Source organism: Moschus berezovskii, chromosome 14 (genome assembly GCF_049115385.1).
Source record: "Moschus berezovskii isolate FMDL1 chromosome 14, NW_MosBer_1.0, whole genome shotgun sequence".
In the NCBI taxonomy this organism is placed as follows: Eukaryota; Metazoa; Chordata; class Mammalia; order Artiodactyla; family Moschidae; genus Moschus; species Moschus berezovskii.
Genome location: NC_142473.1, coordinates 61,388,520 through 61,414,134, shown reverse-complemented (window position 1 = coordinate 61,414,134; position 25,615 = coordinate 61,388,520). Strand labels below are relative to the sequence as shown.

The following is a 25,615-nucleotide window of genomic DNA, read 5'->3' as shown; positions in this document are numbered from 1 at the left end:
GAGTTTTCACCCACTACTTAAAGTAGGTGAATTGTATAGTCAAGGTGAATTGTAACTCAATAAATCCATTATAATAAAATACAAACAAACAAAAATCAAGATTCTCCAAGCTTAAGAAAATCAATTAGTATGTTAATTCAGAGAGCCTGATGTAATGGAAAGATAACTAATATTGGCTCCATAAAAGCCTTTAAATTCTGGTTATGCCATTTATTAGCTGAGTGGCAGTGAGTCAGTTTCTTAATATGAAAATTTGGGGTAATAAAATCTTTTCATTCCAAGGATTAAACAGAATAATTGAAAGTGAAGAGGTACAAAAGAGCCTCCTGATGAAGGTAAAAGAGGAGAGTGAAAAAGCTGGCTTAAAACTCAACATTAAAAAACTAAGATTATGGGTTCTGATCCCATCATTTCATGGGAAATAGATGGGGAAACAATGGAAATAGTGACAGACTTTATTTTCTTAGGCTCCAAAATCAATGCAGATGGTAACTACAGCTATACAATGAAAAGAAAACCTATGACAAACCTAGACAGTTTATTAAAAAGCAGAGACATCACTTTGCCAACAAAGGTCCATCTAGTCAAAGCTATGGTTTTTCCAGTAGTCATGTATGGATGTGAGAGTTGGACCGTAAGGAGGGCAGAGTGCCAAAGAATTGATGCTTTCAAACCATGGTGCTGGAGAAGACTCTTGAGACTCCCTTGAAACGCAAGGAGATCAAACCAGTCAATCGTAAAGGAAATCAATCCTGAATATTCATTGTAAGGATTGATGCTGAAGCTGAAACTCCATCCTTTGTCTACCTGATGCAAAGTGCTAAATCACTGGAAAAGACCCTGATGCTGGTAAAGATTAACAGCAGGAGGAGAAGTGGGTGGCAGAGGTTGAGATGGTAGGATGGCATCATCGACTCAATGGACATGAGTTTGAGCAAACTCTGGGAGATAGTGAAGGACAGGGAAGCCTGGCGTGCTGCAGTCCATGGGGTTGCAAAGAATTGTACATGACTGAGTGACTGAAGAACAATAACAAAATGTGACTTGTACACATATATATTGAAGAATTATGTATTTCCTTCCTTTGGTTTTTCTTAAATTCACAACTCAAATATTTAGAATCAACAAAACAAATTATGTAATTTGGAACAAACCAAAAAACCTTACCTTCCTTTTAAAGCTTAAGTGGGGAAGAAGCAATGTAATTACCTTTAAGTTTGCCAATGTGTAATTTAAAATTTAATCTAAATATCTCTTTTCCAATCACCAGTAATATGATTTATGGTAAAAAATTTGTTGAGTCAAATGGGAATCCAGTAAGTCTTTTAAATTTTGCTTGTAAACCAGAACCAGCTCAAAATAAAAGGGACTGATCAATATAAGAGGCTACTAGATTGTAACATAATTTTTAGAGCCATCTCTGGGAGTGTAATTTTAATAACCAAGTTATTCCATCTCAGCCATTTTTCTTTATTATAATACTATTTTATTTCATTATGTTGTTACATTGTATTATAATTGCTTAAGCATCTAGAAATGGATGGTGAAATTTTTGAAAAATTTTCAGCATGTGTGAGTGGTCATATTAGTGATCACTTACTTTCAACTGTGTAACCTTCACATTCATTACTAATGTCAGCATGTTTTAGGACTGCCAGAGTATCTGAGGCTGAAGATTAAAACAACAGTTAGGTTCAAGATGGCTGCATAGGAAGATGCCCGACCCACCTCTTTCTGGGGTAGTTACATATGAATCAGTTTCTTCTGAGAAAGAGCTGTAAACCAGATGAACTGCTCCTCCATGACAAAAGATAAAAGGCCACGTCAAGAAAGGCAGGAGAGACCATATTTGACAGTCCTTCCAAAATCCCACTCTCAGTGCAGTGACACACAACAGGGAGGGATCTCCTCAGTTCAGTATTTTTCTCAGAGGAGCAAGGGATTTGTGCCTTACATGAGGCAACCCAGCCCTTAGGATCTGCACCAGAAAGACAAGGCCCCAAAACACCTGGCAAGAAAATAAATGGGAAGACATTCAAAGGCCCCAAAGGGACATATGGAACTGAGATTCACCTTTTAAAGGGCTTGCATGTGGTCTCATTCATGTCAGCAGCAGTTTAAAAAGTGCCTAGCCTATATGTGAAGGAGATTCACATACTAATTTTAAAGCATCTACAGAAAGGGCAGGAGACAGCTGAAACTCTCTCCAGAGACAGAGGTGTTAGTGGACACCATTTTTGCACTCTCAACCTACCTGATAGCACAAGTGAAAGTGCAAGTGTTAGTCACTCACTTGTATCTGACTCTGTGACCCCATGGACTGTCTATGGAAATCTCCAGGCAAGAATACTGGAGTGGGTTGCCGTTCCCTTCTCCAGGGAATTTTCCCAACCCAGAGATCGAACTCATGTCTCTTGTGTCTCCTGCATTGCAGGCAGATTCTTTACCATCTGAGCTACCAGAGAAGCTAGCACAAGCAGGCAAACTAAACCCTCTTGCTGCCGTGCTAGGAGAGGTGGGGAAAGCAACCTCTGCACTGTTTCACTGCCTTGCTGAAACCGCACTGTCCCACTGCCTTGCTGAAACCAAAAAGCTCAGGTGGTGTGACACTCTCTTGCCTGCTGACTGGGACCAGGGAACAAGAGCATTCTCCCCTTGTGGCTCAATGATGGTCTTTAGTGTTATACTTAGATTCCTTTCTCCTTTCCTTTTGCGTATCCACTATACATTTTTGTTTTGTGCTTACCAAGAGGCTCAAATATAACATCCCATGATAGCAACTTAAATGTGAACATGTTCCAAAGCTCTTCAAGGAACTCTCTCATTGCGTCACTGAGACCTGCAGGCAAGCACAGTCAAGGCATTTTCCTGCAAGACTGCCCAGCTTGCAGCTGACTCAGAAAAGGCAACAGGAACACTGGTGGTATTTATTGATCAGGTAACCAGCCAAAGAGGCTGGTTTCTGGTCTCCACCAGACTGTGACAATCAGAGACAATTCTTGGCCGGCTACCACCCTCAGAGCAATGCGCAGACCACAGACTGAAACACATCCCCACCTTCCTGTGAAAAGCCTATTTATTTATGTTGGAGCTTAAGCCTGAGGGATAGGCTTAAGGTTTCCCACACATCTAGAGTCTATGGAGGTACTTCCAGGGTAGTAGAGAGATAGGTTGCATCCTCATGCAACCCCTTTGCCTCACTTCAACTTGATAATAGCTTACACACTGATCTGGAGGTCTGATTTTTGCTAACAGTCTCCCAAGGTCACCCTCAGATCTACTGTCTGAAGACTGTAGGGTTTGGGATTGCAGCCCCACAAAAACTGTATGTATTTGCATACTTTAACAGAGGCTGTCTGAGGCTATGGTCTCCAATCAACCTGAAACTAGGTGCTAAATGAGATTTCTTCCCTTGGAGACAGCAGGCAAGTAAGAATCTCACTGTCAAATACAGAAAAAAGGGTAGTGAATTAATCACTTATAAATCTTGTAAGGAAGTTAAAAGACAAAAGTAGTAAAATCAACTAAAATGACAAAAATCAGTTTAGAAATACATAAAATGAAAAGATACAAAATTTGACATAAAAAACACAAAATGGAGTAAAAATGTAGAGGCTTGGTGCTGGTAAAAGTCCAGACCCAGTCTTTTTTACATTCTTTTATTTTATATTGGGGTATAACCTGATTCCCAGGTGGCTCAGATGGTAAAGAATCTGCCTGCAATGCAGGAGACCCTGGTTCTATCCCTGGGTCGGGAAGTTCCCCTAGAGAAGGGCATGGCAATCCACTCCAGTATACTTGTTTGGAGAATTCCATGGACAGATGAGCCTGGCAGGCTACAGTCCATAAGGTTGCAAAGAGTCAGATACGACTAAGTTACTAAAACACACACACATAGCCATTTTACAATGCTATGATAGTTTCAGGGGAACAGTGAAGGGACATACATACAAATGTAGAAGACCCAGATTTACTGATTCTTTGCTGTTCTTCTGTTATCTGTTTCTCCTAAACAGTATCAATGTTCTAAAGTCCTGACACTAACCAGTCACAGCACAGGTACTGCTGGAGCTATACTGAGTCAACCCCCTAACTGAGGAAATTCTGTGGATAAACTACGTACCATCGTGTCAATGTGTTGGCGTTTATTCTACCCACATCTATCTTCCCATATATTCACCCAATCAATCATCATTTATCTACCTACCTATCACTGAGAACATGGTACCTGCTAGGCGACATGAACAAGACAGATATAAATAGCAATTTTTATCATCTAGCAAACCGAGTATGCAGAGAAAGTAGAAAGAAAGTGGAAGTTGCTCAGTCGTGTCCGACTCTTTGCGACCCTATGGACTGTAGTCTGCCAAGCTCCTCCATTCCTGGGATTTTCCAGGCAAGAATGCTGGAGCAGGTTGCCATTTCCTTTTCCAGGGGATCTTCTCAACCCAGGGATCAAACCAAGGTCTCCCACATTGTAGGCAGACTCTACCATTTCAGCTACCAGGGAATCCAAAACTGAAAGTCGCTTAGTTGTGTCCAGTTCTTTGCGACCCCGTGGACTGTAGCCTGCCAGGCTCCTCTGTCCATGTACTTCTCCAGGTCAGAATACTGGAGTGGGTAGCCGTTCCCTTCTCTAGGGGATCTTCCCAGCGCAGGGACTGAACCCAGGTCTTCCATATTGCATGCAGATTCTTTACCTTCTGAGCCACCAGGGAAGCCCAGGTATACATAAGGCCATATTCAAAGTGCTATAATAATAGAAAGAAGGCCTCATCTCAACTTCTGAACGTTAGGGAGGACTTCACAGAAGAGTAATGTTAGAAAGTCATACTCTTCCTACTTAAGGAGAATGACGACTATCAGTTCTTTATTTTTTAATTTATTTTTTTATTTTATTGGAGGCAAATTACCTTACATTAATATATTGGTTGGTTTTGCCATACATTGACACAAATCTGCCCCGGGTGTACATGTGTTCCCTTTCTTGAACCCCGCTCCCACCTCCCTCTTCCCCATATCCTCCCTCCAGGTCATCCCCATGCACCAGCCTCAAGCATCCTGTATCATGCATCGAACCTGGACTGGTGATTCATTTCACATATGATAATGTACATGCTACAATGCCATTCTCCCAATCATCCCACCTTCACCCTCTCCCACAGAGTCTCAAAGACTGTTCTATATACCTATGTCTCTTTTGCAGTCTCGTATACAGGGTTAAGGTTACCATCTTTCTAAATTCCATATATATGCATTAGTATACCATATTGATGTTTTTCTTTCTGGCTTACTTCACTCTGTATAATAGGCTCCAGTTTCATCCACCTCATTAGAACTGATTCAAATGCATTCTTTTTAATGGCTGCAAAATACTCCATTGTGTATATGTACCAAAGCTTTCTTATCCATTCGTCTGCAGATGGACATCTAGGTTGCTTCCATGTCCTGGCTATTATAAACAGTGCTGCAATGAACATTGGAATACATGTGTCTCTTTCAATTCTGGTTTCCTCGGTGTGTATGCCCAGGAGTGCGATCGCTGGATCATATGGCAGTTCTATTTCCAGTTTTTTGAGGAATCTCCACACTGTTCTCCATAGTGGCTGTACTAGTTTGCATTCCCACCAACAGTGTAAGAGGGTTCCCTTTTCTCCACATCCTCTCCAGCATTTATTGCATGTAGACTTTTGGATAGCAGCCATTCTGACTGGTGTGAAATGGTATCTCATTGTGGTTTTGATTTGCATTTCTCTGATTATGAGGGATGTTGAGCATTTTTTCATGTGTTTGTTAGCCATCTTTATGTCTTCTTTGGAACACTTCCTAACACCATACACCAAAATAAACTCAAAATTGATTAGACCAGATTCTATAAAACTCCTAGAGGAGAACGTAGGCAAAACACTCTCCAACATAAATCACAGCAGGATCCTCCAAGACCCACCTCCCAAAATATTGGAAATAAAAGCAAAAAATAAACAAATGGACCTAATTAAAATCAAAACCTTCTGCACAGCAAAGGAAACTATAAGCAAGGTGAAAAGACAGCCTTCAGAATGGGAGAAAATAATAGCAAATAAAGCAACTGATAAAGGATTAATCTCCAAAATATACAAGCAGCTCCTGCAGCTCAATTCCAGAAAAATAAATGACCCAATCAAAAAATGGGCCACAGAACTAACAGACATTTCTCTATCAGTTCTTTAAATGCTCTCTCAGAAGGTTTGTCAACCCAAATGATAAAGAGGAATATAATCAGATTAGGTCGTCAGTGAGAAAAATAACACAATAGTGATTTCTAACAGGTGAGGAAAATCACACTGAGGGATCACATCATGGAGAGAGAAGTAATGGGCAAATCCTACAACAAACTCTCCAAATAAATGCATGTCAATAGCCTCTGTGTCATTTATCCATTTTTCGGATTCTAAATATATTGGAGCACCTACTATGTGCCAAATAATATTCTTGATTCTGGGCTACAGGAAACAAGTAAGTTACCAAAGCCTCTGTGTCCTGGAAACAGAAAGAGAGAGAAAAAACCCCACAGAATTTCAGGAAATACTTTATAAGTTTTTTAAAAAAATAAATCAAGATTAGAGCACATAAAGTGAAGTTTGTGTGAATCTGGTTTCTTTCAATGGAAGGCCCTGGGATCACAGCAACAGGGAACAGAAGGTTGAATTGGCTACAGCCTTGGCTTCCCAGATAGCTCAGTGGTAAAGAATCTGCCTGTTAATGCAAGAGATACAGGAGACATGGGTTCAATCTCTAGGTCCAGAAGATTACCCTGGAAAAAGAAATGGCAACTCACTCCAGTATTCTTGCTTGGGAAATCCCATGGACAGAGGAACCTGGTGGCTACTCTGTGGGGTCACAAAAGAGCCAGACATGACTGAGCAACTAAAAAACAAGGGGGAAGAGGCAATAGGAAATGGCCTAAAGAGGCCATGCCCAGATATCTCATAAGGCCTCGGAAGGTCAGTGTTACACTCTGAATATAATTTGAAAAGTGAGACAAGATGACTTATGTAATGTGCTTAATAAAAGCTGAAAAGATTTACAGTAACTGTGAAGCTTTCAAAATTAGAGAACAATGTCTTTCCCTCTGATTCCATTTTTTTTTCTGCAATCATAAGTAAATTGGTAACATCAGTGGAAAAGTTATTTTTATACCATTTTAACATGAAACTACTGGAGAAAATGATGAAAATTAGTGGAGATTAATATTACAGAAAGACAGCAAAATCATTACATACATACATCGTTACATTTGAACATAACTGTTTTGAGAAATAAGATCAACAAACAAGCCATTAAGCTGAACTATGAAACTTGTAGACAGTGAATGCCTTGATTATCTAACACAAATCACTTCCTGAGGGAGTCGTTTCATAACACTGGCAAAATGTTGATTTCACCAGATTAGGTAGATGAATATTTTGGTGGGTTGGACCCAAAGTATATTTGTCTTAATTAGCCCTGCTTATTTCACTTCAAAGTTACCTGATTTTACTGCAGTGTGGGCAAGGGTAGAATTAGGCATTAGTTACTTGTTAATTGGATTGCTCTCTTTGCCATTTTCTAGTACATTAACAAGAAAAAAGGGGTGAGCAACAGTAGCAGGACTTCCAGGATTGATGAACAAGACTGCTGACACACTATAATTTCAAGTTCATCGTTACATGGATCAGTACTTCCCAGAACGATTTTGTGTGTGTCTGTGTCTGTGTATCTATGTGGCTGGGGGAGAATGGTTTATGCAATGGAATAGTGCCCTGGATGCTCTATGAAAAGTAGAATTAAAAGTCCAGAAACAACAATTAGAAGAATAAATGAAAACCAAGCAACAAAATCCGAACCTCCCAACCTGATTAGTTTTCTTTAATCAATCATCTCCAAAATAATAAAATGGCAACCCACTCCAATATTCTTGCCTGGAAAATTTGTGAATTAAGGAGCCTGGTGGGCTACAGTCCACGGGTTCGCAAAGAGTCGGACACGACTGAGCGACTTTACTTCACTTCATGCAATGTTACTCCTCCATCTTTTGCTCCTCCCAGCCTGATACTTATTAACATCTTGCAGAGCTGGTGTTCCCTGGGTTTCACTAACCACTTTTCATCTTAAATGCTTCTGTTGTTATTGTGCTGATTAAGTGAGAAGGTAAGAGATGAAGGTTTCCTGGGTTGAAACCTCTGTTCTCCATTGGCTAGTTAGATGATTTTAGTAAGTTAACTTGCCTCTTGGTGAATCAGGTTCCTCATCTGTAAAAATAAGATGATAATAACACCAACCCAAAGCACTGTTAAGGAAATTAAATAAGATAACATAGACAGGGAGGTGTGCATGTGGGTTCAGTAAATTATTGTTATTCCAGTATGCCATCAGGAGCACATTTTGATGACAACAGAAAAAGATGGTTAGTGAAGATATTTAAGAGCACAGAAAAATTCAGTGTGAAAGGGAAGTTGAGTAAGTGACTAAATAAAAACATTCATTGAACTTCTATGATGATGTCTTAGAGACTGTGATGGAGCTATGCCTCTTCATTTAATTCAACAATATTGCAAAGTAGGGATCTTAAATCGCAGTTTGCAAATCAGGTCATTGAGGCTCAGAGAGGTTAATAATATGCCACAGTTGCACAACAAGAAGATACAAGAATAAATGTCTGACCAATGTCTGGCTGGGAAAATAGTATTTCACTGATAATCTACTATGAACTCTCTCAGCCAACATTAGCAAAAATCTGCAGCTCTGAATCAATAGAATCATGAATATTCCATTTGGACTTGGGGTACAGAAGGAAGCAAGGCAAAGGCTAATAGAGTTTGGCCAAGAGAATACACTGGTCATAGCAAACACTATCTTCCAACAACACAAGAGAAGACAAGACACATGGACATCACCAGATGGTCAACACCAAAATCAGATTGATTATATTCTTCGCAACCAAAGATGGAGAAGCACTATATGGTCAGCAAAAACAAGATGGGGAGCTGACTGTTGCTCAGATCATGAACTCCTTATTGCCAAATTCAGACTGAAATTGAAAAAAGTAGGGAAAATTACTAGACTATTCAAGTATGACCTAAATCAAATCCCTTATGATTATACAGTGGAAGTGAGAAACAGATTCAAGGGATTAAATCTGATAGAGTGCCTGAAGAACTAGGGACAGAGATTCATGACATTGTACAGGAGGCAGGGATCAAGACCATCCCCAAGAAAAAGAAATGCAAAAAGGCAAAATGCTTCTCTGAGGAGGCCTTACAAATACCTGTGAAAAGAAGAGAAGCAAAAGACCAAGGAGAAAATTTGAATGCAGAGTTCCAAAGAATAGCAAGGAGAGATAAGAAAGCCTTCCTCAGTGATCAATGCAAAGAAATAGAGCAAAACAATAGAAAGGGAAAGACTAGAGACCTCTTCAATAAAATTAGAGATACCAAAGGAACATTTCAGGCAAAGATGGGCACAATAAGTGACAGAAATTGTATGGGGCGGGAGGAGAAGGGGACGACAGAGAATGAGATGGCTGGATGGCATCACCGACTCTGCGGACATGAGTTTGAGTGAACTCCGGGAGTTGGTAATGGACAGGGAGGCCTGGCGTGCTGTGATTCATGGGGTCACGGAGAGTCGGACACAACTGAGCGACTGAACTGAACTGAACTGAAGCCAGGAGAAATATCAATAGCCTCAGATATGCAGATGACATCACTCTTATGGCAGAAAGTGAAGAGGAACTAAAAAGCCTTTTGATGAAAGTGAAAGAGGAGAGTGAAAAAGTTGGCTTAAAGCTCAACATTCAAAGCTCAAACTAAGATCATGGCATCTGATCCTATCACTTCATGGGAAATAGATTGGGAAACAGTGGAAACCATGTCAGGCTTTATTTTGGGGGGCTCCAAAATCACTGCAGATGGTGACTGCAGACATGAAATTAAAAGACACTTACTCCTTGGAAGGAAAGTTATGACCAACCTAGATAGCATATTAAAAAGCAGACACAAAGGTCCCTCTAGTCAAGGCTATGGTTTTTCCCGTGGTCATGTATGGATGTGAGAGTTGGACTATGAAGAAAGCTGATCGGCGAAGAATTGATGCTTTTGAAGTGTGGTGTTGGAGAAGACTCTTGAGAGTCCCTTGGACTGCAAGGAGATCCTTCCAGTCCATCCTAAAGGAGATCAGTCCAAGGTGTTCATTGGAAGGACTGATGCTAAAGCTGAAACTCCAATAATTTGGCCACCTGATGTGAAGAGCTGACTCATTGGAAAAGACCCTGATGCTGGGAGGGATTGGGGCAGGAGGAGAAGGGGACAACAGAGGATGAGATGGCTGGAGGGCATCACTGATTCCATGGACATGAGTTTGAGTAAACTCCGGGAGTTGGTGATGGACAGGGAGGCCTGGCGTGCTGCGATTCATGGGGTCGAGGAGAGTCAGACACGACTGAGCAACTGAACTGAACTGAACTGAAGAGAAGCAGAAGATATTAAGAAGAGGTGGCAAGAATACATAGAAGAACTATACAAAAAAGATCTTCATGACCCAGATAATCATGATGGTGTGATTATTCACCTAGAGCCAGACATCCTGGATGCAAAGTCAAGTGGGCCTTAGGAAGCATTACTACGAACAAAGCTAGTTGAGGTGATGGAATTCCAGTTGAGCTATTTCAAATCCTAAAAGATGATGCTGTGAAACTGCTGCACTCAATATGCCAGCAAATTTGGAAAACTCAACAGTGGCCAAAGGACTGGAAAACGTCAGTCTTCATTCCAATCCCAAAGAAAGACAATGCCAAAGAATGCTCAAACTGTCACACAAGTGCACTCATCTCACACGCTAGTAAAGTAATGCTCATAATTCTCCAAGCCAAGCTTCAACAATACATGAACCATGAACTTCCAGATATTCAAGCTGGATTTAGAAAAAGCCAATGAACCAGAGATCAAATTGCCAACATCCCCTGGATTATTGAAAAAGCAAGAGAGTTCTGGAAAAACATCTACTTCTGCTTTATTGACTATGCCAAAGCCTTTGACTGTGTGGATCACAACTAACTGTGGAACATTCTGAAAGAGATGGGAATACCAGACCACCTGACCTGCCTCTTGAGAAACCTGTATGCAGGTCAGGAAGCAACAGGTAACACTGGACATGGAACAACAGACTGGTTCCAAATAGGAAAAGGAGTACGTCAAGGTTGTATATTGTCACCCTGTTTATTTAACTTATACGCAGAGTATATCATGAGAAATGCCGGGCTCTAGATAGACCAAAATCTGGAATCAAGATTGCCGGGAGAAATATCAATAACCTCAGATATGCAGATGACACCACCCTTACGGCAGAAAGTGAAGAACTAAAGAGCCTTTTGATGAAAGTGAAAGTCAGTTCAGTTCAGTTCAGTTGCTCAGTCGTGTCCAACTCTTTGTGACCTCATGAACCGCAGCACGCCAGGACTCCCTGTCCATCACCAACTCCCAGAGTCCACCCAAACCCATGTCCATCGAGTTGGTGATGCCATCCAACCATCTCATCCTCTGTCATCTGCTTCTCCTCCTGCCCTCAATCTTTCCCAGAATCAGGGGCTTTTCAAATGAGTCAGCTCTTCGCATCAGTTGGTCATAACTGTCCTTCCAAGGAGTAAGCATCTTTTGATTTCATGGCTGCAATCACCATCTGCAGTGATATTTGAGCCCAGAAAAATAAAGTCAGCCACTGAAAGTGAAAGAGGAGCATCGAAAAATTGACTTAAAACTCAACATTCAGAAAACTAAGATCATGGCATATGGTCCCATCACTTCATGGCAAATAGATGGGGAAACAATGGAAACAGTGACAGACTTTTGGGGGGCTACAAAATCACTGCAGACTGGGACTGCAGCCATGAAATTAAGATGCTTGCTGCTTGGAAGAAAAGTTATGACCAACCTAGACAGCATATTAAAAAGCAGAGGCATTACTTTGCCAACAAAGGTCTATCTAGTCAAATCTTTGGTTTTTCCAGTAGTCACATATGGATGTGAGAGTTGGACTGTATAGAAAGCTGAGTGCCAAAGAATTGATGCTTTTGAACTGTGGTTTTGGAGAGGACTCTTGAGAGTCCCTTGGACTGCAAGGAGATCCAACCAGTCCATCCTAAAGAAATCAGTCCTGAATAGTCATTGGAAGGACTGATGTTGAAGCTGAAACTCCAATACTTTGGCCACCTGATGCAGAGAGCTGACTCACTGGAAAAGACCGTGATGCTGGGAAAGATTGAAGGTAGAAGGAGAAGGTGACGACAGAGGATGAGATGGTTGGATGGCATCACTGACTCAGTAGACATGAGTTTGAGTAAACTCCTGGAGTTGTTGATAGACAAGGAGGCCTGGCGTGCCGCAGTCCATGGGGTCGCAAGGAGTCAGATACGACTGAGTGACTGAACTGAACTGAATAGCTTATTTTGAACCGGGAGAAATATGTCTTCAGTGAAACACTGACCACATCCAGGTAACTCTGCCATATCCTAAAGATTTTTATGGGAAAAAGTAGTTCACTCTAAAAAAATGAAAAGCCATTAATTAGAAACATCAGTTGGGTTCCAAAAATTGTATTAGAGACTATTAGTACTTGGAAACTCCGATGCATTAAACAACTCAATGTTAGAAGCTAGTAATCTGCACTCTAAATGCAAAATTAGAGAATGTAACTTCACTGAATTTAAAAGACAGCGTGTATTATTAAATACTCATGATGAAGTTACAATTTTTCCATATTTGACATTGTTTTACTTGACCTCTTCTCAAACATAATAAAGGCATACCAGCTACAGATATTCAGCCAAATTTAAAAGAGCATTTCACAGCCAGGTTTTTTTTATCTAGATAGGCCCCTGGAATGCCTGGTGATACTACAGTCAACTGGAGCTTCATTCTTGGCTTCATGATAAAGGCGAACACGTACCTCCTGTGTGCTGTCTTAACCCCTTCAGAAGCTCTAGATGTTTCTCTAAACTGAATGAACGATAGGCTGAAGCTGGGAGATGCAAAAATAATGGGTATGAGTTACAAATTCCTGGAGAGATCTAAACACAAGTCGAGTGTGTCAAATGACTGAGATACTTGAATGATGAAGGGCGGGGGGCAGGGGGAAGGAGTCTGGGCATCTAATTACATTATGCATTAGAGGAAATGTTAGTATTTGGATTGGCACACTGTCAAAAATAAGATTCCTGGAATTGAATAGAAAGGTTTCCATGACTGGAGTCACTGTTAGGCTACTAGTAGTAACTTGGAGAATTATTAATGAAGGGTTCTGTGCAAACTGTAACACCTGCATCGACATTTTGAACAAGATTTTTGTTCTGTTTTTGTTTTCTTATCAGAAAACAACTAACACAAGTAACCTCTTTCAGGATTAATTACTTTTTACGGGACAGACCTTTGCGCTCTGATTGAGCATATCTGTTCTGATGAAATGCTCTTCTCTATGTTGTATGTGAAATGAACCTGCTGTTGGTTGTCTTCCTTTAATTAGGAAACTTAATAAGCCAACATTGTGTCTAAGCCACACACACACAAAGAAGTATTATTTTAAAAAACACGACTAATTCACAGTCATTCAGAGTGCTATTATAAATAACACAGCTCATCCTTTAAACCAATTATGAAAAAGTGTCTCAGTGAAGACTTCAGAGAGAGATCAATATACATGTGTTAGGCTAGACATTCTTAATCCTGGCTATACTTAACATTTAACTGGGGAATAGTTAAAAGTATAGATCCTGATTTCTATCCTTAGATCAATTAAAACAGATTCTCTGGAGGTGGGGCCCAGGAAGTTTTAAAAGCTCTAGGTGACTTGAGAACGCCTGATGTAGGCAACGCAGCCAGGCCACCAATATGTGCACTACTGAAAATTCAGGGCTCAACTTCCACGGATTACAAATAAATTCAGTCTGAGGTTATAAAATACTTGTTGGGGCAGACACAAGTGTTGGGGTATCACTCTTTGATAAAACTCTGACTTCATTTTATTTCTATTCAATTTATGAAAAGGAAAGGCCCTTATTTCAAGGCATTGCTCATAGGCAAGTCCAACAAATATGAATCCGAATATAAATCTCATTCAAATGAAGCAAACTTGCATTGTAACTGCAAAAGGCAAAAGAGTATATTGAGTATAATTGTCTCTGTTATAGAAAAAATAAATAAAAATTATACTGTCTACTAATGGAGGATCAGGATAGAATCCTTCAGTACCACCATTATTCCAAATGTTATCAACCAGTTCCAAATATCAGTTTTGAAAACTATGCATAGAACTGTGTGTTATTTTGTCTGAAATATAAGCATTTTTCTCAACTTATAAAAAGTTTTGATGTCAATATTTTTCTTTACATATTCTTATTATATAACATTTGTATATATCTTGCTTAGAGAAAAAAGAAAATACAGACAGCAAGAAGATATATAACAACCCCAAATAACCTCATGTGGAGATGATATTCATTATCAGCTAGCATAATAGTATATTTCTTTCTAGCTCTTTTGCAATACATTTTTAACTAAAATAAGAGGCACTCTGCATTTACATTTGGAGAAGGAAATGGCATCCCACTCCACTACTCTTGCCTGGAAAATCCCATGGACGGAGGAGCCTGGTGGGCTGCAGTCCATGGGGTCGCAAAGAGTAGGACACAACTGAGCGACTTCACTTTCACTTTTCACTTTCAGGCATTGGAGAAGGAAATGGCAACCCACTCAAGTGTTTTTGCCTGGAGAATCCCAGGGACAGAGGAGCCTGGTGGGCTGCCGTCTATGGGTCGCACAGAGTCAGACACAACTGAAGCAACTTAGCAACAGCGACATTTACATTAATCTGTTTTCCCCTCTTAGCAACATATCTCTAAACGTTCCACAATATAGTGTATTAATGAGCCTGTGATAGTCTCACAATTTATTTCACAATTTAGATAGTAGATATTTCACAATTTATCTACTCCCCCATTACTAAAATATTCAATTTGCTTCCATTTTTATGAATTTTTTGTTTTATTGCTTAATTTTTCAAATAAATTTTTGTCTTGGGGGCTTTTTTACTGAAGTATAGTTGATTTAAAATGTTGTATTAATTTTTACTTTACAGTGAAGGACTCAGTTACACACATGCACTCTTTTTATATGCTTACCCATTATGGTTTATCCTGAGGTCTTGAATGTGGCTCCCTGTGCTATACAGTGGGACCTTGTTGCTTATCTATCCTATATGTCATAGTTTGCATCTACTAACCACAAACTCCCAGCCCATTCCTACCCATTCCCCTCCCCTTTGGTAGACACAAGTCTGTTCTCTAGGTCTGTGAGTCTGTTTCACAGATAGGTTCATCTGTGCCTTATATTAGACTCCACAGATAAGTGATATCATATGGTATCTCTTCTCTTTCTGACTTGACTTCACTTAATATCATAATTCTAATAGTATCTATGTTGCCGCAAATGACATTAATTTTTCTTTTTTATGGCTGAGTTGTGTCTCGTTGTATATATGTACCATATCTTTTTTATCTATTCATCTGTCAATGGACATTTAGGTTGTTTCCATGTCTTGGCTGTTGTGAATAGTGCTGCTATGAACACAGAGGTGTGTGTATCTTTTTGAATTATAGTTAATGGCTACCCACTCCAGTATTCTTGCCTGGAGAATTCCATGCACAGAGGAGCCTGGTGGGTTACAGTCCATGGGATCACAGAGTCAGACATGACTGAGAGACTAACACTTTCTCTTTGTCCTGATACATGCCCAGGAGTGGGAGTGCTGGATCAGATGGTAATTCTATTTTTAGTTTTCTGAGGAACCTCCATGCTGTTTTCCATAATGACTGTACCAGCTTACATTCCTGCCAACAGTGTAGGAGGCTTCCCTTTTTTCCATACCGTCTCCAATATTTGTAGAGTTTTGCATGATGGCCATTCTGACTGGTATGAGGTAATATAATTTGCTTCTGTTTTTAAATTTGATAATAACTATTACAAAAAGCTGTAAGAAAAAAATGTTTTTAATTTCTAATATTATTTTTCTTGGGATAAATTTTTAGATGGAAAATTGGGTACTGAGTCTCTACAGTAAGTATTCCACAGATTTCCCCCTCTGTTCTATATGATAAAATACCTCATCAAAGAGTCGTTTATCATTAACTTGTTGATAGTGTGAAGAAGCAGAGTTCAAGGTGGCTGAATGAGCTTTCAGGTATGTTTATTGCCCCTTCCTCTGGAGACTTCAGATAACTATTAAAAAGTAAAAATCTACCAGAGTGTTCTAGAAGGCAAAATTTGGATAGAAATGTTAACTAATGGAGTAGCTTAGCCTAGAATATGTTCAGAGGTAAGAAGAGAGAGTGACTCTCCCTAGACAAATCCTGGAGATGTCTGGACTCAAAGATGGCAGATAAACAGAGGGAAAGAATGAAAAGTGAGGGTGAAAACATGATGAGAACTGAAACAGGCAATAGAAAACAAAACAATAGAACAGGCAAACAGAAACCATTTCTCTACAGAAATTCACAGCATAAGAGAGCAATGTGGGCATTGGCACTTTACAGTACAGTCCTCAATCTGACATGGGTGGATCATCTAAGTAATAGTTCTTTAACCACGCACTGTAGCATAGATGCTTTCTGTTTCTAAGACTTGTCCTTGTATCCAGCTTTGAGTCAGTCTTTCCTAAATGTAAACAGAGGGCCAAAAATCACTAGAAATTTGAGAAAATTCTACAGCTAAATGGTCCCTGGGAAAACAGACTAAAATTTACAACACAAAGGAAAACTTAGGACAATAGACAAGTGTTGTTAGAGAGATCAGAGATGCCGTATTTATGAAATATAATAGGATACTCTGAAAAAGTTACATTCTGAAAACAAAGAACAGTCTTGGAAACTAAGTATACATATACTGTTGCATCCCCTGCCCTGCTCACCCCCCCATATAAATGAAAAGAGATTTTGAGGAAAAAGTCCAGGAATCTTCCTGAACTGAGGCAGAAATCAAAACCATGAGATGAGAGAAAATGTCAGGCTTTAAACTGGATTTCCCAAAAGTGAAAAAGAAGGAAAATGAAAGTGCAAAAATTGTAGAAGAAGTATCACAGAAGTGGAAAGGAGGCATAAGACAAATATAAAGGACAAATGATCTCTAGAGTGGGATGAACTTAAACACATACACAAATATATAAACATAATGTTGTATAATTTTATAACAAAAAAGTAAATATAATAGAAAGGTACACAGAGAAGAAAAATCAACTACAAAGGAATCTCTAACAATAATAACAGATGTTAGATGACATTGAATTAATCACCAAATTTCATAGGAAATTATTTTAATGCAGAATTTTATAAACAAAGAAATATCAATCAAATGTAAGAACCAACAGAAGTCATCTCAGATATAGAATAACTTTAAAAGATTGCATCTCACATCAATATTCACAGGTGATTGTTTAAGGATATATTCTGAAAAAAAATGAGAATGAAAACTAAGAAAGAAGAATATGTGGGGAAATTGGAAAATGGAATTAATGCAGTAATTCAATGAAAGTCAATGGACACCACTTAAGAATTTCTTAAGGAACAATGAATAAAGGATATAAACACAAGAAGCTGAAGTATAATGGAAGTGTTTAGAAAAAGGAATATTTTTCATTTCCTGAGAAAAAATTTAGATGATCTAGGAAAATAAAACTGACAAAAGTTTGTGACATTATATAAGCAACAAAACAAATGTAATGTGACATGACTTTGAGCATTTGATAGAGGGTGGGAAAGGAGAGTTTATTTGACCTTGACTGTAAGAGTATTCAAGAGTAGCAAAGAAGGCATAACTTGGAATTGTAGAAAAAGAAGTGATATTGCATCTTTTTTAATTAAAAAAATATACTATTTAAAGTTACAAATTTAATCTGAAGAGATTTAAAATTTTAAAAGACAATGTAACTGAAAAGAATGAAAGGCTATACAAAGGGACTAATAAGCCTTCATCTAGTATAAGAGATCAACAGATAATACTGAAATTTGATAAATCTATACATAGTAGTATAAATTTATTCATTCATAGAGAAATGAAGGAAATTTCCAAAAGACTAACAGCAGAGTTTTTTCTTTTTTCAGTGATAGGGTTGTTTTTCATTTAAAACTTTCTGTGTTTGATTTTCAAACTGTACATGACATACCTTAAAAATACTTTAACCTTTTATTCTCATCCATCAAATGTTAAAGACTAAACATGAAATTTTTTTCTTAAAAAATAATGTTTTAAATTTGAAGACAGTTTGCTTTTGGAGTGGGAGAAAGGAGGAAGAAAATATCAAAAATCAACTCACCCAAGCAAAAATCACTGAGGTCGGTGAAAGAACATTTGAGCACAGAATCTTTTCTCTCTTCCTCAATGTTAACTGGAACAACAGCAAAAAGACTTTGTAGTTTTGGGGACTAAACACATAACAGTGATTAGAAAAATGACTATGGTGACTAATATCCAAATGACTGCCAAACGTGAAGAAATGTTTTTAAGTTAATGAGTTGAAATGAGAAAGACATCTATCTTACATTTTAGCATTTTGATTCTCTTAAACAATTAGCCACTTTCCTTACTGGCCATGGATGTAAGCTGACTAAAATAGGCAGTACTTTCCCAATACTATTGAAAAGAGAATATCAGAATCTTTGATTTATCTAGAGGAGGAAGCAAGCTTCAGGAATCATAAGGAAATGAGTTTTCATAACATAAGAACTTTTAGAGATGGATGGGGAATTAAAAAAAACACCCATCCACTGAATGACAAGGGGCCTAGTTGTATTTTGACTCCTAAGTCTTTTGAAAAGGAGTTATCTAAAGGCATAATGGCATTTCAAATGGGCAGTTGTGTGTAGTTTTGGTTGCCAACACTTGTCCAATCACATCTTCATGCAACCAAATTTTTACTGCTTTATAGTCAGTATTATTTAAAGTTTTGGGTCTTTTGTTTTAAGGAAACCCTGTTTATTATTGCTGGCATATTTAATTACTGGTAATAAATTCTCACTAGGAATGCTAATGAGCGAGTGATTTGGGTGGCTGGTCTGTCTCCTGCCAACAGAAAGTAGGTCCATATCTGCATGGTACTGGCTACTTTTAGGGACATAAAGGGATGAATACACATCTGGCCAAGGAATGGCCTTTTGTCTGACTGGCCAGGGCAACTGTTCTCCTTTCTATGCCAGTCTCCTTTCTGAAGACTCCATAAATACCAAGTGGAAGAAAGGAAGAGAGATCAAGAGGGAGGCAGAGAGAGACAGGGTTGGAAAACACTACTCTTTATAAGTTAAACAAGAAAGTAGAGCTCACCTTGCTCTGCTTTGTCAGCAGAGATTGAGGTTACAGAAGTGGGATCCTGAGATTCACTCTCAATTGACTGGAAGAGCGAGGTAGACTGGCTCAGGCTCTTTGAGTAAGCATAGCTCTGGGCCAGGCAAGGCAAGGATCTCCTAGATGGTTTTAATGAAGTTTCTTTTGCTATCTCACTCTTGCTTATATTCATACCTGCAAATTCAAAATGGCAAGTTTTAACAATAAGAAATTATCAGCAGAAATCAAGAAATAATTTTAATTCTCATGATGGTTGTTTCAGGAAAATACTATTGAAAAGTACCACCTGGGGATTAGAACTAAGTGATTTAGTTCTGTTTCTATATTTTCAGGGGAAGTGTTTTGAGATTTTTGTCAAACAGTTATGAGAAATAAACAGCTCCTCTTCCAGTTTTGAGCTTTCACTATTTGTTAAAGGGCCTGCGAAAAAGAAACTGAGGTTTAAGTTCATTTGGGGAGTTATGAGGACAACAATTTGGATTGTCTTTGGATAAATCTGTTTCAGTTTTAAAGCAGTGAAATAAATAAAACCTAATGAACTGACATTCAGATTATTATTATTAACTGGAACCCTTCTTTTTATGCCTTATCCTCCTTTCAACACATGCATACCATACTGATGGGTGATCAAGTGGCTGGAAAGAGGTAGCATACATAGTTTAGTACAAAAATTGTTCAATAGGCAGGGGTCAAGGAAAAATATTCCTGCGCTCCATGTAACAGCCCCTCCTCTCACAGAGGGCTGATCTGCCAGAAGAAAGAATGTCCCTAGAGAGGACTCTGCCTCCATAACTGGATTCCCTGTATCTGTATGCTCCCAGCAATGAATGACCCCATGCCCCTGCACAATCCCTGTCCCCATCATTCCTCAGCCCTGAAATACTGCTGCGAGTATTCTGGCATACACCTTCTTTCGCACATACTGAGTATTTCTCTAAGAGGAAACACTTAGATGTACAACTGCTGGTTTGAAGAACATGAATATTTACCATTTGGATAAACAATGCCAAACTGATCTCCCTGAGAGCTTTATCTTTTCACACTTCCACAAATAGTACAAGATGGAATCTATTTCCTTATGAAATTTCCTGGCCAACTCTAGACAGTATCCATTGTTTTAATTCTGAATAAAATGAAAAGCCAACAAATAGAAAACAAAAAAATTGTTTTATTCTTTGTGTAACAGATTGAACATGTCTTCATATATTTCACAGCCAATTATAACTCTTCAATGACTAAGCAATTTTATGGTTTTTCTAGTGTGTTGTTAAGCTTTTTCCTTGTTATTTTATAGGTACTTAGTATATGCGTGTATACAGATAGATAGATATATAGATATATTGTTCCGTCGCTAAGTCGTGTCTGACTCTTTCTGACCCCATGAAATGCAGCACGCCATCCTTCTCCATCCTTCACTATCTCCCTGAGTTTTCTCAAACTCATGTCCATTGAGTCAGTGATGCCTTTCAACCATCTTATCCTCTGTTGCCCCCTTCCCCTTCTCCTCTTGCCCTCAATTTTTCCCAGCATCAGGGTCTTTTCCAGTGAGTCAGCTCTTCGCATCAGGTAGCCAAAGTATTGGAGCTTCAGCCTCAGCATCAGTCCTTCCAATGAATATTCAGGGTTGATTTCCTTTAGTATTGACTGGTTTGATCTCCTTGCTGTCCAAGGGACTCTCAAGAGTCTTCTACAGAATGACAGTAATTATCATATTTATTATAAGACAAATAAGTTAACTAAACTCCACCTACATTGTTCTGGTCAATACTTTTTAGCTGTTTTATAATCAGCTCATGAATTAACTACAGATTTCTAAGAACTTTTCAAATGCATGAATTCAAATAAAGACAAGCAGAGGTACCAATGTGCACTGTCCTTTGAGAAAAATGAGAATCTTGGGGGAAAAAATGACAATTTTTGAAAGCGGTTTTACTGAAATAAGACATGATTGAATAGATGAAATGCAGATAAACCTAGCACTATGGATTTTATCTTCCTGTTTTATTTTTAAAAATGTATTTAATTAGTTTCAAATAATTATCAAGGTGCAAATAAAATGTGAACTAGAAAGGGATGCAAGAAAGAATTATAAATTACCCAATCTGGCAACTAACACTTTCACTTTCTTTCATTTAGCTTTCTGGGAATCCATAACAGTAAGAAAGGAAAATACCCTTTTGAAGAGGGATTCCCTAAGGCCTACAAAACTCATATTGAAATCCTACTCAAATATCAAACAATCTCCCTTAGTTAAGGACTGATTAGAGTTTTCTATACTACATCCAAGGAACTGCACAGGAAAAATCTGTCCTAGTAAGGTTTTATGCCTGTGAATCTTTTGTAATATGGTCTAATATTTTATTTCATTTAGAAAACACTGATGTTTAATGTTAAATGATCTGTTTTTGTTACTGGGCTCTGGCTCAAAACTGTCTTTTACCATAGAAGAACATGTAAGTAAACGAATAAATATTCTTTGGAGAGGGGTAGTACACAGATGGAAGATGGTGATGCGATGAGTTGACTCACTGGAAAAGACTCTGATGCTGGGAAGGATTGGGGGTGGGAGGAGACGGGGATGACAGAGAATGAGACGGCTGGATGGCATCACCGACTCGATGGACATGAGTTTGAGTGAACTCCGGGAGTTGGTGATGGACAGGGGGGCCTGGCTTGCTGTGATTCATGGGGTCACAAAGAGTCAGACACGACTGAGCAACTGAACTGAACTGAACTGAACTGAAAAATATTAGAAACAGAGAGAAATGTCTTGGTCCTCTGAGAATGGCCTTGATGGGGACTCTACAATAATACTAATCACCTTAATCTACTGAACTCAGAATGTATGTTCAAAAACTGTTGAGCTAAAGATGACAATCACACTGGTGCCTGCGTGCAAGTGTGTGCTAAATCACTTCAGTCTGTCCGACTCTTTGCAACCCTATGGACCGTAGCCCACCAGACTCCTCTGTCCATGGGGATGCTCCAGGCAAGAATACTGGAGTGGGCTGCCACTTCCTCCTCCAGGGAAATCGTCCCGATCCAGGGATCGAACAAGCATCTCTTAAGTCTCCTGCATTGGCAGCCAGGTTCTTTATCACCAGCGCCACCTGGGAAGGCCACCATGCATGTAGATATTATTATTTTATAAACCAGTATCAGTTCAGTTCAGTTCAGTCGCTCAGTCGTGTCCAACTCTTTGTGACCCCATGAATCACAGCACGCCAAGCCTCCCTGTCCATCACCAGCTCCCGGAGTTCACTCAAACTCATGTCCATCAAGTCGGTGATACCATCCAGCCATCTCATTCTCTGTTGTCCCCTTCTCCTCCCGCCCCCAATCCTTCCCAGCATCAGAGTCTTTTCCAGTGAGTCAACTCGTCGCATGTATAAACCAGTATAGGGTAAGACTAAGCTTTACGTTCATCAATGCTATCGTATTTTCCATCATTTGATTCATCTCTGTATTCACCTAGTCATGGAAAAGACATTACTTAGGATTTTGCTCTCTGTAGGCTCCATGTTGATAATAGGTATACAGTGGTGAATAAGGTTGACATATAATTTCTGCCCTCATGGGACTTTCACTCAAGTAGACTGTCAGACATTGGTCAAACAATATGTATATACATATATAAATTGTCTGAAACGCTATGACAATACAGGCATAGTTATATAAAGAAGAATTATAAAAAAGTCTTTCTTTATGAAGTAATCTGAAGAAGTGACATTTTCTCTGAAGAAGTGACAATGTTAGGCAAAAAAAATATATGAAAAGGAACCTAACATATAGAAAGGTGTCTATGTATGTTTGTGCTGATGTTTATATGTATGTGTCTGTGGGGAGTGCTTTTAGGTAAAGATAATGGGTAAAAGCCTTGAGGTAGAAAGATTGTAACATATTTATAGAACTGAAGAAAACAACAACTGCGGTATAGTAAGTGAAAGAGGTATAAATGAGCTACAGCTGCAGTCCAGGTAGGGGTAAAAATTCCCTATGGTTCTTTGGTGAATTCTGCATATGCTTGTGTTCCCATTATTTTTCACAGATTTATCTGCCTTATGTCCTTTTTTTGAATAGCTGCATTTGCCAAAATTTATAAAATAGTTTTAAACATACTTCAAATGGGAAATGAAAATGTGAGAAGCAATGAAATTTACTTACTCTAGGTCATAAATCAAGCAGTTGGCAGAAAATTGAATGTGAAAGTGATAGTCATTGGATTCCAGAACCCATGATCTATACGAAATGCTCCCCACACGGCTCTTCACAAACCCCAATCCTAGATGAGTGGTTACCATGGTTTCACTTAGTAAAAATATCACACAAATATTCAGCAGAGGGCTCTGAATGTAGAAACCACAGAGCCAGAGCAAACTTCAGAACCTGTAATGCAATATCCACAATCTTAGCCAACTCTGAATTATGCTGATGAAAAACGAATGTGTGCTGTTTGGTACACAGTAACTGGGATATCTACCCATCATCTGACAAGTTGCTGTTCTTGTGCTGATCTATACAATAATTGTTGTTGTTTGGTCATTAAGTTGTGTCTGGTCTTTTGTGACCCTACGGCCTATAGCCTACCAGGCTTCTCTGTCCACAGGATTGCCCAGGCAAGAATACTGGAGTGGGTTGCCATTTCCTTTTCCAGAGAATGTTCCTGACCCAAGGATCAAACCCACATCTCCTGAACGTCAGGTAGATTCTTTACCACTGGGCAACCTGGGAAGACCTAAAATAACGGATAGGAATAATATACAATTGGCTGTGAATAGACTATGTATATAACTGAGTGGCACAAAATAAGTATCAGCTATTATTTATAAACCTAATTGTTATTTTTCCATTTCCATCATTAAGTTAACAACGTGTGTAACTGAGTTATATAACATAAATATTATTATGCTTAAACCTAATTTTTATTCATTCAGTTTTCTAATATTTAATAATTCCAACAATTATTGAGTTCTTTTTCTGGACCAGGACTTAACTCAGTGTTTGGTAAAAATGCTGCTCACCATCAGGAGATGTTCATATACATAAAAGTAGTTCTTTATATTAAAAACATAAAAATATGGATAAATCATCATAAAACCACCAAAGAGGAACTCCTAATCCAAGAGGTAGTAACAGTGAAGTCCTGACTGTGAAGGTAATCTGAGCTGATTCTTTCTGAACTATTCCTTCTCCTACAATTTTATTTATAATTCTTGGGTTTAGTACGTTTTCTACAAAGGATTATGCATATAAGGTAAGAAATTCTGTGTAAGACTCTCCATAAACACACAACTGTGGAAAACATTTGTTAAAAGCAACACAAAAAGAAAACTGAGAAAACAATGTCGATGATACCCATATCCTTCCTAAAGCTCTGCATTTTTCTTCCCCATTGACCTTTAAAGCAGAACTTTCTCATTTCCTAAACAATTGAGTGTTTCCAAAACTATCATACAGATCGGCTTTGCTAGAAACCAATAAAATCTAAGCTGAAAGTGTGATATCCTAATGTTCTAAAAAGTACAGTTTCTTTTCAAATTTCCACATCAAACAGCATCACATTCTGCTTGGCATGACCAGCAATATCTGTTCTTTCCTTGGCATGATTAACACTAACTACTCCCACAGCACATTCAGGCCTATTTTCTTCTATATTCTAAAGTTCCATTTCTTTTCTTGTATGACTTCACCTGGTACCCTTGAATATTTGACAGTTACCTATTTAAAGCTAATAACTAGAAAAGAGACCACAGTAACATGTCAGTTTTGGTAAGCATATGCAGCTCTTAAGTTCAAGGTTAAACCTGTAGAAGCATAGAAATGTGTCATTTCCTATATTTAGAACAGCTTTTTCTAAAGCAACAATTAGTACTACTTCCAACTGTTCTAAGAGGACTTAATAAATGATCACATATTTAAAAGGATCTCATGAAAAGACTATTTAACTTGGGTATACGCAAAGGTCCAATTGCAAATAAGGTGTTTTCTAGAAATACATTCACACAAGACATCTGACATCAAAGGAGATAAAGTTCTGATTGAGATACTACTTAACTCAATGAGCTTCCAGATGATAAAAGGTTTTAATTGGAAAAATAGGTCCTTTGAAAACTTCAAAGAGAAAATTGAAGAGTAAAAAAACTTTGTTGTTTTTGGTGCAAAATATACATTTTTCAAAAGACCCACCACTCTCTTATAAAATTTCAAAAAAATGAATT

At 38.6% G+C, this 25,615-nt stretch overlaps 1 protein-coding gene across 1 annotated transcript in view; it reads right to left on the bottom strand.

Moving 5' to 3' along the window:
* Nucleotides 1-25,615, bottom strand: part of ANO3 (anoctamin 3) — a 423,263-nt gene that overhangs the window by 208,750 nt on the left and 188,898 nt on the right. The window contains exons 2-3 of the mRNA XM_055423747.2: nucleotides 19,377-19,571; nucleotides 18,373-18,444 (exon numbers count right to left, since the gene is read on the bottom strand). Coding sequence (XP_055279722.2) covers nucleotides 18,373-18,444; nucleotides 19,377-19,571 — 267 coding nt within the window. The remainder of the gene's footprint in view (nucleotides 1-18,372; nucleotides 18,445-19,376; nucleotides 19,572-25,615) is intronic.